General features: G+C 45.7%; 4 protein-coding genes across 4 annotated transcripts in view; all 4 read right to left on the bottom strand.

Moving 5' to 3' along the window:
- Positions 1–1,065, bottom strand: part of LOC308382259 (solute carrier family 12 member 9-like) — a gene marked incomplete at both ends in the record, with an annotated part of 8,264 nt that extends 7,199 nt beyond the window's left edge. The window contains 3 exons of the mRNA XM_080859962.1: positions 167–304; positions 414–548; positions 858–1,065. Of these exons, the coding sequence (XP_080716088.1) occupies positions 167–304; positions 414–548; positions 858–1,065 (481 nt within the window). The remainder of the gene's footprint in view (positions 1–166; positions 305–413; positions 549–857) is intronic.
- Positions 1,066–4,471: 3,406 nt separating this feature from the next.
- Positions 4,472–6,407, bottom strand: LOC308382130 (growth hormone secretagogue receptor type 1; the record flags this gene model as incomplete). The annotated part of the gene is made up of 3 exons (XM_080859821.1): positions 4,472–4,779; positions 5,123–5,594; positions 6,108–6,407. The coding sequence occupies 3 exons, from the start codon at positions 6,405–6,407 to the stop codon at positions 4,472–4,474; spliced, it is 1,080 nt and encodes a 359-aa protein (XP_080715947.1).
- Positions 6,408–7,757: 1,350 nt separating this feature from the next.
- Positions 7,758–10,278, bottom strand: ppp1r35 (protein phosphatase 1, regulatory subunit 35; the record flags this gene model as incomplete). The annotated part of the gene is made up of 6 exons (XM_080860125.1): positions 10,137–10,278; positions 9,465–9,692; positions 8,998–9,142; positions 8,422–8,649; positions 8,021–8,154; positions 7,758–7,928 (listed from the first exon to the last, which is right to left on the bottom strand). Exons 2-6 carry the CDS (start codon positions 9,669–9,671, stop codon positions 7,758–7,760), a joined length of 885 nt encoding a protein of 294 aa, XP_080716251.1. The 5' UTR covers positions 9,672–9,692; positions 10,137–10,278.
- Positions 10,279–11,023: 745 nt separating this feature from the next.
- tsc22d4 (TSC22 domain family member 4) overlaps positions 11,024–17,500 on the bottom strand; it is a 16,115-nt gene continuing 9,638 nt past the window's right edge. The window contains exons 3-4 of the mRNA XM_080859981.1: positions 13,175–13,226; positions 11,024–12,851 (exon numbers count right to left, since the gene is read on the bottom strand). Coding sequence (XP_080716107.1) covers positions 12,711–12,851; positions 13,175–13,226 — 193 coding nt within the window. The 3' untranslated portion in view covers positions 11,024–12,710. The remainder of the gene's footprint in view (positions 12,852–13,174; positions 13,227–17,500) is intronic.

Here is a 17,500-nt window from a genome sequence, read left to right as displayed (position 1 = left end):
TCTCAGTGCCTTTAAGGGTCTCAGTGTAGGTTTGTTTATTGTTATGTTCATATATTTTGAATGCTAATGTATCTTTATAAGTCAGATAGCTTTGTGTTATTATATAGGATTACTTGTTACAAATTTGATATGTCATATTTATATGTAAATGTTTGTTAGTGTTCACCTGCTTCTTGTCCATAGGAGTCGAGTATAGCCTCAACCAGGCCCAGCACATAGACTCCACAGCCACACACATTGGCCAGGTAGAACATCAGCCCGATGCTGCCCCCGAACTCTGGGCCTAAGGAGCGACTGATCATGACTGGCTCTTGGGTTAAGGTCAAAGGTTAATGTCAAGATCAACAGAGGCCATATGGGACCATCGGGTGGTAGACCTGCTCTGATGAGGAAGTGTAATGCCAAAAGGATACAGTAAGCCCCGCCTGCTTGTATCGCCCCATTGGTAGAGATAGCACAAATTGACAGGATCGTCATGGAGACAATCACATACGCCACGCCCATCATGATGAGAGAATGAAACAAGCCAGCATGGCCAATCACAAAGCCTGAGAGAAGAAATTACATCATCATTACTAAACCATCAGCATCGAAGCAAGGACAAAACATACCAAAGAAGATTAACATGGACAAGATCAGTTAATTTAGAATTTGACGAGATTTCTCATTGGAGTCTTTCCTGAAATGTTTCCCCTTATTTGGCTCCCAAAAGCCCTTTGGCTTCTTCTTTGGCTCTTTTGGTCACTGGCCACTACAAGCATTTAAATAGTAGCCTACTTACGATAGCAATTAACCACTGACTACATGTCACAACCATAATCACCACCGCCACCACCACCCCATCACCAGCGACTCACCTGTCCGTAAAAACAGGACAATGCTGAACATGGAGAGCACTGTGGGCACAATCACGCCGAAAAACGTGTTGAGGCTCCGCGCCCTTGAGGTGGCAGGGTTGCCTTGGTTACAGTCCACGTCAAGGGGCTCCTCCTGTCCATCCTGTCCCAACCCTGAGATGAGACCTGAAAGTCCGCAGGTCAGGAGCGGGGAGTTCTCGTGTGGCATGGTCACTCACATACACACACACGCACACACACACATACACACACACCTGTGCTACAACTGTGTGCGAGTGTTGGTGGATGTGTGTGTTCTGGATTGAGTGGTGGTATTGAACCGAGGAGGAAAGGGTCAGGTGAGAGAGAGGAAGGCAAAGAAGAAAAAGAGATACATCCAGTCAGGAGAATGGCAGAAAAGGAAACAGCCTCAATGAGCCATACAATAACAACCTAAATACAACCCACACATCACAGTCTTACTTAGCCTTGCATGCCCCAGGGAAAACTGTTAATGCCCTTGACCCAGAACTGAGTGGCAAACGTGCCAGTACTGCATTATGTGTACTGCACAGATGGACATATGAAGCCTGCATCAGCATGAAGACATTCTGAGCCTGCTCCGTGAACCCAGACCCCGGATCTTCTCCCCCATACTCCATCTTCGAATCGATAAGGTTTATTACCGACTCATTAAAGACCATGTGACCGGACACATCCTATCCGACTGATGGACGTCTAGGGTTCTAGGGAGGGCATGGCTTTGGTGCCTGTATTACAACCTCTAGATGCACACAAAGGATGCTGGCCTAGCTTAACAGGAAAAGGTCCCTGCTATACGCTCAGTCAAGTGCAGCATAAGGTTGGGCTAATAGTGGGACAACAACAACACGGATATATCAAAGTCTAATAATAACGAGCACCGTGTTCTATGTCCTAAAGGTCCGTTAATCGTTACGACTGAAAATAAGTTATTTTATGACTACAGATAGGCTATAACAACTGGCTGACTAAGGATTGTAGTTTTTTTTTTACAGAGCTGTAATTAGTTGGTAGGCTTATTGCACTGCGTGTGTGTTTGTTGGCTATGTGAAATGATGCTCGTACAGCGCCTTAGTTCTGCAGAAGACACATGTGGAATGTTTCGCCTACCTGTCACCTTCTTGAGGTCTGGGCGTCGTGGTTTTCCAAATATCACCGGTATACGTGCTTTTCTTAATTAGCATAAATATTGGAGGATAAACTCGATGTAACTACGCAGTTAAGACATTAAAAGAACCAGAGGCACGATAAGGACCATTGGTAGCCTACATGTAAACACTTCCATGAGTTCATATACGCATCATTGACATGTAAACATTCGCCCAGCTGTTTCCGCCTTTGTGCTGTGAGATGCCAGTGCGAGGGGGCAATCTGTGACGCGCGCCTATTGACCGAATTCAAGATCGGCTTTAGTTTTATCGCGTATCTCCATCGATTCGGTGAGTCGGTTGACGTGGTAAATAGACACAGCCTACACTCGTGTGTCCGGTGTCAGCTGGGTCCTCGCGTCAGCTTGTGTCATGGGACGGTTACTGCGCGTGACAGTGAAGCGAGCTATGCACGGGAGGGGTATGGGGTGTGGGGTGGCAGCACCAAAGACATCAGAGGAATAATAACTAAAGCATTGAATGGGATAATTGTGCCCACAAATATGTCCAATTCATGATTTATTCAATATTGTAGGCCTACTTAACATCATAATTTTAGTATAGCTTTCAAATGTTTTTTGAAAAATATGTTATGGACAGTCAGCTACTGAATTCAATTGTTATTATTCTGCTTTTATGAATGCCAACGATTTGGGGTGACTCTTACATGTTTCGTCCAGTAGATAGCAGTAGTGACCTATAAAGCTTATACGGACGATCCTGTAGATAAGTACCAACATATCCGCCATCTTGGTAAGGGCTTGAGACCACCAGCAAAACAATGACCATTGTTACCCTATACATGTCTATGATTGTTACCCCCTTGACATCATCCTGCGAATGAAGCTGAACTCCTTCAGAAGTAGTAGGCTACACTTGCAATATTACATCTTCGGTCTTAACTGATATGATTAGAATCCCTCACACTACTAGCAACACAACACATTCATGTTGATATTTGTTTCATTATTGCGTATTGCCTTCTTTTGCTGCTATTTGAGAGGAGTTGGATAAAATAGAGTGGGAAGATTTTGGGTAGTAGAAACAGTACTAAACAGTACTGTGTGTGTGTGGTCACAGAGAATGAGAGAGAGTTAGGTGTGTGCGTGCGTCACAGACTTTAAATTCGATTCCTAAAATGACACTTACTCCCCACACCCCAGCCCTGGAGACAGACTAACATCCTGGTACCCTCAAACATTTGAAATCACACCTATTCATACTTGAACAATACAAATAATCCTGTTGCACACACACATCAAAAATACAAACTTAAATCATTTCACAAGTAAATATGGATCACATCTGGAAAGCCTAACCACATAGGTTCATACACATAGTTTAATAACAATCCCTTTTTACTTTGTCTTTGCACACATTAACACACACAGGTTCATGCTAAGGCCAAACATGCATTACAGTCACTTCAAAATAAGCCGGTGGCCAAACAACACAAAGATTAAAAAAACAATACGACAAATCAGTCCAATATTTATAACCAGATTTATTTTATATTAACCTTATATTAAAAATATCTCTACCTCTCAATTTCTGTTGTTATGGAAACAGACAGAATCAGTTTTTCCCCAGGAGTGACTGAATAAATCCACTCTATTCCACATAAAAACATATGGTTCATATAAATCATGAGCATAAACCAGAGAAGCTCTTCCCTCTTGAATAGATAGAATATGACACAAAGAGAATTACATATCTTCAGCTGTATTGTTTTGCTTCAGCACGTTTAAAAAAACAACAACAACAAAGACAGGAAACTACAGACCCTTTTCTCCATGCTGGCTCGAGGCTATGGGTAAAATTGATCACGCGGCTCAGAGTGCAAATGAATGTGTGTCCATTGCGGCTCAGGGGACCTTGAGTGTCCCTGCTACTGCTGGGCTCAGAGTTGGGCAAGCTGACACTGATGCAGAGTTATGGAGTCTGGGGAACGAGAGGTAAGAAAACCCCAGAGGGCAAACATACACGTCCACACACACACACACACACACACACACACACACACACACACACACACACACACACACACACACACACACACACACACACACACACACACACACACACACACACACACACACACACACACACACACACACACACTTATTCATTCACACATCCTCGCACACACAATCACATCACACAATTCCCAACCCATACACACATATTCATTTTCTGTCACTCATGCAAACATCCAGCAAAATGCTCAAATGTTCTGTCCCTATATGTCTCTATGACATGCATGATCAAACATATTGTCAGCGTATGCTCAGCCATTCAGAATTCAATGGCAGGGTAGACACTCTCTTCAATCTCTCTTTCTCTCTGTCTTTTCTAAAGTTTCTCTTTCAATTCTTCTTCGCTCTCCGTCTATCTCGTCTGCAGACCTTTTAGCACATCTGTCCTCTTTCTCTCTCTCTCTCTTCTTTAGATATGAGAGCTGGAGTGTGAGTGCTGGGGGGTGAGCTGGGCCCTGTGGGCCCCGTGGTGGAGCTCCGAGGTGGGGCTGTTGGCCAGCCTGAGCAGGGCTCGCACACAGGATCGGTAGCGGGCAGACATGGTGTTGTACAGCAGCGGGTTGATGGCGGCGCTCAGGTAGAACAGCACGAAGGAGACCAGGTTGAGGTACTGGGACACGGTGTAAAGCTCAGGGCTGGAGTCCGCCGACACAGAGAAGAGGGTCCGGCCCACGTGGAAGGGCAGCCAACAAAGAATGAAGGCCAGCACTATCACCACTGAAATAGAGAGTGGCATGAGAAAGATTGAGGAGGTAAAAAAAGGAGACAAAGAAAAGATTCACAGGGAATCACAGCATCAGAACCGTGGAGAGGAACTATATTGCTGCAGAATATGAGTGTGTCCAGTAAGATTGTTTCATAGGGGAAGTACCCCATGGGATATCATAGGAAAAAGAAAATCAGCAGAACAGTCAGACAGCATCATTAATTAAAAAACAATTTAAAAGTCTGTGAATCTAATCCCATACACTTTTTGTCAAATTCAGTGAATTTCAAACAAATTAGCATCCATGATAAAAATATCAACAAACTAAAACAACCAACATCTTACAGTTCTCACCCATCATCCTCAGCGTCTGGCGATGCCCACGGTCACGGTGTGTCCGTCTCCGAATGAACAGACTCCGGGCGATGAGGCCGTAGAGCAGCGAAAGCAGGCCGAGCGGCACCAGGAAGTAGAGGTTGGAGAGCCACAGCATGGCCACCAGCAGTCCCGAACTCAGAGCGTACTGCGTGCAGCGGCACTCTGCGATCCCACCCTCGACCCCGCCCACGTCCAGCTGCTCCACGCCCACCAGGGCCAACACAGGGGCGGCGCTCAGAAAGGCCACGCCCCACAGTACGGCCAGCAGCACGCGGACACGCCCTCTGGTGACGAGGAGGCGGGCCCTCAGCGGGAAGCAGACGGCCAGGTAGCGCTCCGCCCCGAGTGCGGTCATGTGCAGGATGGAGGAGAAGGTGCAGCACTCGCTGGCGAACATCGACAGCTTGCACACGACTTCGCCTAGCAACCACGGCCGGTAGTGCCACAGCTGGGGATCGGGGGGTGGGGGGGTTAGGTGGCGGAGGTTAGGTCGTTAGTCAAGGTCAATAAGTTCAAGCATCCACATCCAGAATGGATTGGGTTTACAAGAGGCCACTCACAGGTTTACATAAGGAGCGAACACAATAATACATGTACACACATCCACGCAAATATGAAGACACACACTCAGGAGTACACACACTTGCCCAACAAAAACAAAAAGGTACACACACATTGAGGCATAAGAGATAGAATGACAGACTATAGTATATAGTAGACTAGACATATATATATATATATCCCATAGATGACACACGTTCACAAACAAACCATTCTAAACAAAATATGCAAAATGTAAGTACACATACATACACAAAAACAAATGCACACTCAAGACCCACTTTGTACATCCTTTCGGCTTACACTTTCGGGAATACATACATCCATATAGACAGACATTAACTGGGCCGGCAACGAACAGTAAACCCATACACATACACACATTCACCGCCTCACACACCTTGTACAAGTCCAGGGGCATGAGTAGGAGAATGAGGATGTCCGACACGGCCATGCTGCTCAGGTACAGATACGTGGTGCTCCTCATCTGCGGGCACCTCCACACCACAAAGATGGTCAACATGTTACCCATGAGGCCGAACAGCAGCAGTGGGATGCACAGCGTCGTCACGACGACCAGCTCGGTGTCGCTGAACAGGGATTGGCTCAGGCCCCAGTCCTCCCAGTAGTCCCCGTCCGAGCCGTTCCAGCAGTCTACACAGTCCGACCCGGAGCCATTGCCCTCCAGCACCACGTCCATCCTGGAGGAGGTAGAGAGGGAGACACAAGAATGATATCTAAATGGCACACACACTCACACACAGATATGAACAGAGTGAGCGAGAGAGTTTGGGGAGAAGAGCTAAATGGAGGGGGTGGAAAAACTGAAAAAAAATATGATTAAAGAAAGGTGGCTAGATGGGTTAAATTAATAAAAAGTGAATGAAATGAAAATGATAGGCTAATGAAAAAAGTCCAGGCGAGGCTGAGAGATAACAGCGACTGTTAACGGTGACTAGTTGCAGAGAAAAGGAACGAACAAAAATAAACAGGACCCAACTGTTTGATCCGTCAGGTTCAGTAAACACACACCAGTCCCCCTCCATCCAGCCTGCAACTGAACCACTGACTGGGTGACTGCCTGTGTAGGTGTGCATCTCAAGTTCACGTAAGGTTTACAGAAGACCCTCATTAATGAAGATGGTGCGTGTGTGTGCGTGCACACCTTAATGACACTGATGTGAGTGTGTGTGTGTGCACATCTTAATGACACTGGTGTGAGTGTGTGTCAGTGAGTGTGTGCATGACACTAATGACACTTAAGGCGAGTGAGTGTCGATGTGAATTGACCCCAAGCCGGAGTGTTGAGAGGAAACGATCAATTACAGCTCAATGGCACAGAGCTCAGACAATGTATACATGCAACCTAGCCCATCAGCCTCATTGACACGCATCTGAGAACATTGCTGACATAAATATAAGCACACACAGAACAGTGTGTATTGTGTACATAAATACATAATTTTCATTTTGAAAAAGAAATGTTTATCCCACTTGAAAAGGTAGCAGCTTCAAATGAATTCTTACGCAAATAACATACATCAATGTTGAAAATGTCATTCAGTACCAACCAGTGACAAATCATATTCCAGTGAAGGCTTAAGAGGCTTAAGAGCTGTTCACAATAAGAAACACATTATGTGATGAGTAGATGAGTATTTGAAAATGAGTCTTGCACTTACCTTTCAACAGAGGTTTGTCTTTCCCAGAAAACAGACACGCCACCTCAGAGTGCCTCACTGAAACAAGACAGCGGGGGTATAGGAGTGTGTGTGTGTGTGTGTGTGTGTGTGAGGGGTGACCAAAGGAGGCGTTACTCTTGGTGACTGTACAAGTGTGTGTCCAGTCAAGGTGTCAGTCCTCTCCTCATTCCAAATACACTACAGATGCATGGAGCACTTTCAGACAAAGCCATTTTGTTCTTCATTTTTTATTAATTAAATAACATTAAAAAAAAAACACAGACACGCAATACATACACACACAAAGAACAAACAAACACACATTGTATATGTATTTAGCAATGCAATGCTTCCATAAGGATGTAAGGTCAAGCCTCCCACTGTCTTTGTCGCTGGTAAAGGTCAAAGGTTGCATGTGCAGGGCGGGGCTTAGGTCGGGGGCGTGGCAAAGGCACTTGGTTGCCTGGCAACAGTGGAGATTCTCGTAGCAACTCTCCTGGACTGTAGAACGCAAGCAGATCAGGAGCCTCTGATGGTGTCTGCGGAAGTTACAAATATACCAGTCATTTAAGGAGACATTTAAGTTTATAAAGTTCAAGCTTTCTTTCATAAGTCTGTGTAGTTTACCAACCTTGTTGCCGTAGCTACGAACAGGCGGAGCCAGAGGTGGTCTGTGACGGAGGGCCTGGCTTACCAGCTGCTCATGCGACAGACTAACGCTGACTAGGCCGTGGTACAGCTGCTGTGTATGCTGGAAATTCACCCCTGAGAGCCACACACACACACACAAACACACACACAGAGAAAAAAACGAATTAGCCTGACACTCATGGGATCATATTGATTTTGTGTCTGTGTATACAAAACAGTGTTGGCATACCATTCTGTTGTATTGTCATATAATATAAGTGTGAGATTGTCTGTGTGTGTCTGTGTGTGTCTGTGTGTGTCTGTCTGTGTCTGTCTGTGTCTGTCTGTGTCTGTCTATGTGTGTGTGTGTATGTGTGTGTATAATGAGTGTAGGGCTGTTACCCTCTGCTGCTTTAGCGCTGATCTGATTCTTGGTGTGTGTCGACGTTTGCAGTTTCTCCTTCATGGCCTTCTGTGGGTCAAACTCCTCCAGTGTCACCTTCTCTAGCGCCGCCTTCAGGTGCAGAGTGGAGTTCAGCTGGGCACCCTCTAGGAGCTGTCCATCACCTGTCTCAGCCAATGGAGGAGTAATGCATCGGTCTTGTTCCGCCCGTTTTTCCCTGTTCTTCCCTGCACGGAGAATGACCGACCGTTTCAAAGCCTGACTCTCACTCTGACTGTGAATGACAGGGGACTTTGCAATGTTGAACGTGTGACTGGAATTCTATGTACAAGCGGGACCGCAGAACTTGAATGACTGCTCACTGTTTCAATAGATGTCAATGAATCCCATACAAAGTCCTCGGATGACATCCGAAAAATGTGACGGAGGGATAGAGAGCACGAGAGAGAGAGAGATAGATGAAAAGCATAGGGCAACGATTGAGTGTGCGTAAACAAGTTAGATGAAACCAGAGGTCGATTTTATTGAGCAGGGAGGATGAGGTAAGTATGGAGAGAATGTTAGTTTTCCTTCACCTCTTCTCTCACTGACTGCTGGTTGGCTGGCTGCAGGACGGGTGAAGCTTGGCTCTTGGATCACCGTGACAACAGGGAGCTCATTCACAGGGCATGCTCTGTGTGGACTCGTGGCCTTAGGCTTGGGGCGAACGTCAAAACGCACCTAGAAGTCCACAGATAGCACTAACGTCACAATAACCAAAACATAGGGAATGTATCAGTAAACAGCCAACGGTAGAATACACTTCCCCTGTTGTCTACAACCGCGAAAATTACCATGAACTCATTTTCAAATAGGCATGTACGTTACAAAAGCACACGACAGTCTTTCCTAATACTGCACATACATTGCAGTTGACTGATACAAGTTAACTGTGTACTGATGTAAACTCAGTTTGTTTTGCCTCAAATTTCCCTAGTAGCTGTTACAAATGAATAGGCTTTCGAAACGAGAATTTGTTTTCACAGAAGGGGTGTCATGTCACCTGTCTGGCTTTCAGCCTGGGACCTTTGCTCCTGCGTAGGATCCCGGAGTCCGCAGGCGGCCGCTCCGGGGTAGAAGTGATGGAGAGATCCAGCTCCGGGCATTTCCTCAGTGGAGTACCGTGACCCGCTGCGGTCGGACCCGGAAGAGGGGCAGGCTCGCTGTCTGGGTCGCCGAAGCCAGCGAATGGACGTTGCAGCATAGTCATGTTGCAAACGTTTCATAAGAGCTACATCAGATTAAAAACAACAATATAATTGCATTGTGGGATTCAATTCATAATACCAGCTTTATGTATAATAACAGGATCACATTATTATATAGAATAACGATAGCTAATTTAAATGTTAACAGGTGACTTAGCTAATGAACACAATGCTTATGTTTTGTAAATGCGTTAACAATAGTGGGCAAATGACGCCAGTTGAGGTGCAAATTAAAACCATTATAGCTCATTGCAAATAGCTTGGAAAAATATATGCAACTGTGTAGCAGGTGTTAAATAACATTGCAGCTGTAATACAGCATTTTATCACTTGAACCAGCAGCTGATTATCCTGCTCAATAATGCTAATATAGTTTCTGACCTGTAACGACAAGTCCTTATTTTTTAAGTTCACTACTCAACTGTAGTTGCTAAGTTAGCTGGAAGTTTGTGTACAGATAACGTTACCTGGCAAAACGTTGTCTTTCCATAAATTACATGTAAAAGAGCTTTACATTGTACTCCGATAATGTGTGTCGAGATATTAAACATGCTCTCATCTATTAACTGTATTTTACATTATAATTTCAATTCTATTTGAACTTCCCTCCACTCTCACCGCCTTTAGACCTGCTACTGTTGGTACATTATTTAGTTCTATGGTAACGACTACTTCCTGTATCAAGGCAACAGCGCCTCGCTCTGGTGGTGGTGGACGACAACATACAAACTACTAAACTAAACGTCGCCCTCTGGCGAGAGAGAGCAAACAACACACGCTTGCTCGAGAAGTGGTTCATGCGATTAAATAATACATTCCCCTGCTCACACATAATATACAGTATGTAAACAATTTTTTAACAAAATAAATTATTCCATTAAATCCACGATAAGGTCAAAATTAGGTAGTTAACTTATTAATCAGAGGCTGTCAAGAAGTACAAAGCATGTTACATTTACATTCACCTTTTGTGCGCATTTATCTACGTCTGTGTGTGAGTATTTGGCAAGGGTCAAGGTGATGTAGGCTAAGAGAGTCGTGAGAATTGTAACTTGTCATTGAAGAGAGGAAGTTTATGATGGGTCAGGTGAAAGGTCATTAGCCAGAGCAATTCCCCTTCTGGCTTCTCACTACAAAGTAAAGCCTGACGTTGTCCAGACTGCTCTTGATGAAACATAAAGAATCCTTACACTTGCATGACTAATATATACTAATTAAAACGAGCTCCTAGGTCTACCTGAAATAACAAGCTATGCAGCGACAAAAAGGCACAGGCTGGAAGAAAAAGTTCAGCAAAACAGTACTTAGTAAAAGTTATTTATTAGATTACTCTTTTTTTATTTTCATTCAACAGTAGAGATAATTAACATCTCGGACAAAAGCATTCCACAGAAAAAGACAGAGAGAGATAGAGAGAGACTGAGAGACAGAGAGAGATAGAGAGAGAGAAGAGAGAAGAGAGAAGAGAGAAGAGAGAAGAGAGAGAGAGTTTTAAGTTCAGGACCAAAGGTGTGACAGTCATAAAACACTCCCCTCGTACCACTGTTCAGCATTACCGGAGAAGCAGCACAGACTGGGAGTAATAATGGCACACAACAATTGTTACCGAGGCGACCTAAAAAGAATGTACAAAACCTACTGTTAAGCTTAGAAGTGCTTTCAGAAAAAGACATTCACAATCCGTTTGGCACAATGATGCTAAGAGACCGTTCTTTAGACACTCATGCACACACATACACTCACACGCACACGCACACGCACACACACACACACACACACACACACACACACACACACACACACACACACACACACACACAGGCAGTTCTTTGGGCAGTCACTGGATTTGTTTTTAAGTAGACTCCATGACAGCAGTAACAAGATATGTAAAAGTCTACACCGGATGATACTTGACACTGACAACTGTACCTCATTGTCTGATTTTCATGATTACTGAGCATTGTTGACAGACAAAATGGGCATGGCACCTGTAGTAGAGGCTACTTTCTGGAGAAAATGAGGAGGCCACACCCTAATGGAAACACACATTCGTATAGGGAATACAAGACTTATTCAGGCACACACATACACAGGCCTACACACACCCACACATGGTTGGAGGGAGTCCATTGACCATCCATTGAGGGAATCCATCCAGGGCCAGTTGACTGCTCAAAATACACATTCATTCTGGTGGAAAACACATTTAAATAAATAAAGATGGCATTTAAAGGTCTCCATATGGTAGATCTGTCATTAACACTACTCATCGTTATTATTAGCATTTATTGCAAACTCCACCTTAAAATAATTATATGAGATATTAGACAGTGTAAATGTAAATTCTTACACAACCCCCTAATTCATGTGGAAATATGCAAGCGTGAGTGTGAAACAGGAACAGAGACAGAGAGAAAGAGAAAGAGAAAGAGAAAGAGAAAGAGAAAGAGAAAGAGAGAGAAATATTTCAGGTCATGAATTGGCGTGTGTCATGTGATCATTTGTGTGAATGGGAAGCAAGTGCAAGTGTATCTGCACACCATGTGTGTGCGATTTTCTGTTTAAAAATATACCAAATGCAGCGTGAATGTGTGGATACATTTGTGTAGTTTGCATTTGCTCAGGGATCAGGGAGTCACAGTAGCCTCCCCGTCATTCTGCATAAATCTGCAAGGTGAGGGTTAAAAGTCTAGTTTAAATGTTCCATCCTTTTAACAAAAGTCATTAGTTTTAATTCTCTCCTTTACTTCCTCTTCTTCAAACCACACCTTTGTCGCTCTAAGCACATTCTTTTTTTTCAGTCATCCCTTCATCCTGAACGCTATTCAAAAGGCCAGAAAAGAAAAGACTCTGTTTCCCCTGAGGCCGGTGACAAGATGGACTGCAAGTCTCATGAGGTCTGCGAGCCTTGTGGGTAGACAAACTTCACGTCAAGTGAGACCTGGATGTACAAAGACTCATCTTTTTAAGGAGACCGATGGGCAAACAAACTATGTATCCAAAGTGGCCTGTGGGCATAAGGACTACAAGTCCCATCATGCTTAGTGGCGGTCTCTGAGGGCCTTGAGGATGTAGTTCTCTCGTTCAAGCTGGGCGTTCTTCTCTGTCAGTTCCTTAATCTGCTCCCTTAGCAACTCCACCTCCTCTCTGACAGCTAACATCAGGTGCGTTTTCACCAGATCCTATAAACACACATACACACAAGGATGGAACATATACATATGTATACATACAAGACGCATGTTAAAAATGCAGACATACATGCATACATACAAACATAAAGAGAAACACACAGTTGTGTACACAAACAATTAAACACACAGAAACTTTTTAACAAACAAAAAATAATAGCCTGCATTCACACACTAAATATGACCTCATCGTTTGTTGGGTCATTACTTCAATTCCCCTTGCAGACACAAACAAACAACTAACCAAACACAGATAGAGAGAGAGAGGGAGAGAGAGAGAGAGAGAGAGAGAGAGAGAGATAAAAGGAACTCACCATTGCTTGCTCAATCTTGTTGTCAATAGCAATTGCACTATTTCCAGATCCACTGCAAACAACAAAAGAGCAGAATCTCATAATCAGATAGGTTGTTGTTTTTGGCAAGACCAAATCTTAACATCCAAAAAAACAGCAATTAATTCGCTCTTCAGATTCACATTATCTCACATTTATCAATTATTCACAGACAACCAGAATAGTCAAGAACTTCTCAATATTTCTATAATGCTCCCATACCATACATTATGTTTTTTTGATTTGATTGTGAATGCAAGTCTGAGTGTAGGTTTATACACACACACACACACACACACACACACACACACACACACACACACACACACACACAGAACAGAGACACAGAAACAGACAGAAAAAGAGGAAGAGATAGATAGCAGCTTCTGTTGCTGCTGTCATTTTTTTTTTTTTAGTAAGTAGACTGTGTGTCTGCGTTACTGTATGACAGGGAGGAAGAAAGAAAGAGATAAAAGACAGAAAGGGAGATTGACAAGAGAACATTCTTTACTCCTGGAGCATTGCACACACACACACACACACACACCACACACACACACACGCACTCACACACAAACACACACACACACCTCTGTGCCTCTGTCTGGCACCCTTGCCACAATCTGCATGAAGTCAGCGTGGTTTCAGTGCCCAAACCCACGAACAGTTACGGGAATGAGTGAGGAAGTGTCTGAGCATGAACTCTGTGTAGATGTGTGTGTCTGTGTCTGTGTGTGTCTGTGTGTGTGTGTTTGCGAGTTTAAAAATGTGTCACAGTTGTATATAAAAGCAGGAAAAGACCCCCGGACAGCTACAGCCAACAGAAAACATCTGTGCCATACTATCTGTGAATGTGTGTGTGTTTGTGTTTGTGTGTGTGTGTGTGTGTGTGTGTGTGTGTACGTGTGTATACGTGTGTGTGTTTTTGTGCATCTGTGACACAGATCTCATTGTTTGGTAATGAGTGGGGCACATGGTTCATATTACTGTGGTCTATTCCTGATATAAATACATACACACATACACACACACAAACACATAGACACACACACAGAGCTTGAAACAATCCGAACATAATGAGAGGCAACACCACAGAAGTGAGAAAAGGTTCCAAACACAGCAGTCACACACAAACACATTCCTTCTTCAATCTAATAGACGGCAACATCACAGAGGTGAGAGAATATAGATGTCCAAAAATATTTTGTTCACACTCTCATACCACTCACATACCACAGACACAGAGTCACACTTAATTACTAACAAATGTCTCACACTCTCAAGACAGACACTCAGTTACCCTCGACAGAAGAGCACCAAGGACAGAAAAGCTGCCTCAGAACCACACCACCGCGCCTCTGTCGGAAGGTCCAACTTGTGCCTGACCATGGGGAGGAGAGAGAGACCCCCCTGTTCTCCATTCCTCTTGGTCTCTCCCACACTTCCATGGCCAGGGGCCAGGCCAGGACAAAGAGTTCCTGAGATGGTGCCTTGTGCTGGGCAGCAGGACTGAAGAGCTGGGCCCTGAGGACTGGAGAAAGAACCAGGCTGGTTTGCAACTCTCTGGACAGCTGGGTGGGTTTGGAGGAGACTCGTGCTTGTGGCCGGATCACAAGCATGGGTATGTTTTCCAGGGGACTGCTGCCTACCATCTGAAGCTGGTGACTGAGGTGTGTGGTGCCCCAGAGGAACACAAGGGGTGAGGGTCTGAGGGTTGTCCGGGAAGGAAGGACCTTTTGGGGAGTTGGAGGAGTGAGGTCCCTCTGAGGATGGTGCTGTTATGGCTTGAGCTTTAGCAGGAGAAGACTGCTGGATTGATGGGGGGGCAGCCCCAACTACTGTGGGTCTGCTAGACTGAGACTGAGTTATGGATCCTGTGGTAGAACTAACAGTAGATCCTATAGTGGAGATGACAGTAGGCCCTGTAGCGGAGGTGACAGTAGGCCCTGTAGCGGAGGTGACAGTAGGCCCTGTAGCGGAGGTGACAGTAGGCCCTGTAGCGGAGGTGACAGTACGTCCTGTAGCAGAGGTGATAGTAGGCCCTATAGTGGAGCTGACAGTAGATCCTGTAGTGGAGGTTACAGTAGGCCCTGTAGTGGAGGTGACAGTAGGCCCTGTAGCTGAGGTGACAGTAGGCCCTGTAGCAGAGGTGACAGTAGGCCCTGTATCAGAGGTGACAGGGGGTCCTGTGGTGGAGGTGACAGTAGGTCCTGTGGTGGAGCTGATTTGAGGCCCTGGATTAGAACTTGCAATCAATCCCTTTGGACAAGCAGTGCTGATGGAAATCGACCCTGTGGTGCAGCTAGCTTTAGGCCCTGTATTGATTTTAACAGTGGGCCCTTTGTTAGAGGAGGAGGGCTGTCCAGTGATGGAAACGGCTAAATGTTGCATGGAGGAGCTCATTTTGAGTCCACCAACAGGTGTTGGCTTGGATCCAAGACTAGCATTGGTGGTGGACCCTGAGGCAGAGCTGGATTTCAGTCCAGTGGCAGATGTGGACCTGGGCCCTGTGGTGGTGGTGGTGGATCTGGTCGCGGTGTGCCTGTCTGCCCGCAGGGGAATCGTCTGGCAGTACAGACTCCAGCGCTCCACATATGTTGCCGATTGCCGACCGATGGGCCAAGAGTCACGTACCCGCATCCGGGGGGTGTTTTTGACCACACTCACCTCTGTCCCTTTCATCCCACCATCCTTCCATCCCTCTCTCCTCACTTCTCTCTTTGCTGTCTGCAGTGGCTGTGATGGAGAGAACAGGATTGGCTCAGCTGCATGAGGGACAGATATACTGGCCAATCTCTTCACTGACGGAGAAGATGGGGTGGAGCCAGGACAGGGCTTGCTGGGAGAAGATGCCCTGAGAGGGTGGGATTTAGACTCATGATTGACAGGGCTGTGAAGTGGAGAGACCTTTGATAGGACAGAGGAGGAAGATGAGGATGAAGGCGGAGAGGGGGAGGACGCTGAGATGGAGGACGAAGAGACGGATGAGTTGAGGGACGGGGGGAGGGGAGAGGGGAGGGACTGAGGGAGAGAGACCGGACGTGCCTGCCTGCGAGTCTCAAAGGCAGATATGATCTTCTTCACGCTGCCAAACATGACTGCAGGGCATACTCACTCACTAACTCACCAACTCACTCACCAACTCACTCACTAACTCACCTACTCACTCACTATCTCACCTACTCACTCACTCAACCACCCACTCACTAACTCACTCACTCACCTACTCACTCACTAACTCACCTACTCACTCACCCACCCACTCACTCACTCACTCACACACTTACTCATCTACTCACTCACTCACCCACTAACTCACTCACTCACTCACTCACTCACTCACTTACTAACACACCCACTCACTCACTCACTCACCCACTCACCCACTAACTCACCTACTCACTCACTCACCCACTCACCCACTAACTCACCTACTTAGTCACTCACTCACTCACTTACCCACTCACCCACTCACTCACTCACCAACTAACTCACCCACTGACCCACTAACTCTCTCACTCACTCACCCACTCACCCACGCACCCACTAACTCTCTAACAGGCCAGAGGAAGAGCTCGCCCCCGTCTCCCTTATAAGGTTAGTGTAGCGACAGCCAGACAGCCACAGGATAGAATCAAGCCAAGGAAGCCTTCAATTTGTCCATTTCCTCCAGCAGACCAAATTAAGCGGCAGCGCGTGAATCTCGGGTGACCGCAGTCTCCCACTACAGAGCACACTAAAAAAAGAGCAGCAGTCTGCGGATTGTTCCGGTGCAGTGCAGTTCTGAGAGGGACAGTGGGCAACAGGTGGATTGCAGCTCTGATTTACAGCTCAACGCAGCTCAGCCATCATCCATTTCTGGGTCAGAGCTCACACACACACACATACTCACACACACACGTCAACTCACCACCCTGCAGTGCACACACACGGCTTCTCAAAACTGGGCTCAATTTCATCCGGATATGTGCATGTGTGTGTGTGTGTGTGTTCAATTCTTAGCGGAGGCTCCTCAAAAATCCCAATCACAAGGTCTCCTCTTAGCTGGTCAGTCCTAATCCGGCCACTTAATCTGATCTAATCCCAGTAATAAGGCCAGTCCGCGCTGCGTCTGCAGAATGTCTCAAGGATTACGGTAATCTGAGCCGGACGGGTGTGGCCGTCTCTCCGGGGTCCTTCCTGTAATCCCAAAATTCCTGCACAAACTCCGGATGTGTCTGTCACACTTTATCCATGGCAACAACGTGGAGGTCTGGCCCTCACCGCACAAGCGTACTGTAACAATGGCTTGGCTTCCCTTGGAAATTA

This window comes from Sprattus sprattus (genome assembly GCF_963457725.1).
Source record: "Sprattus sprattus genome assembly, chromosome: 21".
Taxonomy (NCBI): domain Eukaryota; kingdom Metazoa; phylum Chordata; class Actinopteri; order Clupeiformes; family Clupeidae; genus Sprattus; species Sprattus sprattus.
The sequence above is the reverse complement of the archived record's forward strand: the minus strand, read 5'-3'. Positions and strand labels throughout refer to the sequence as shown.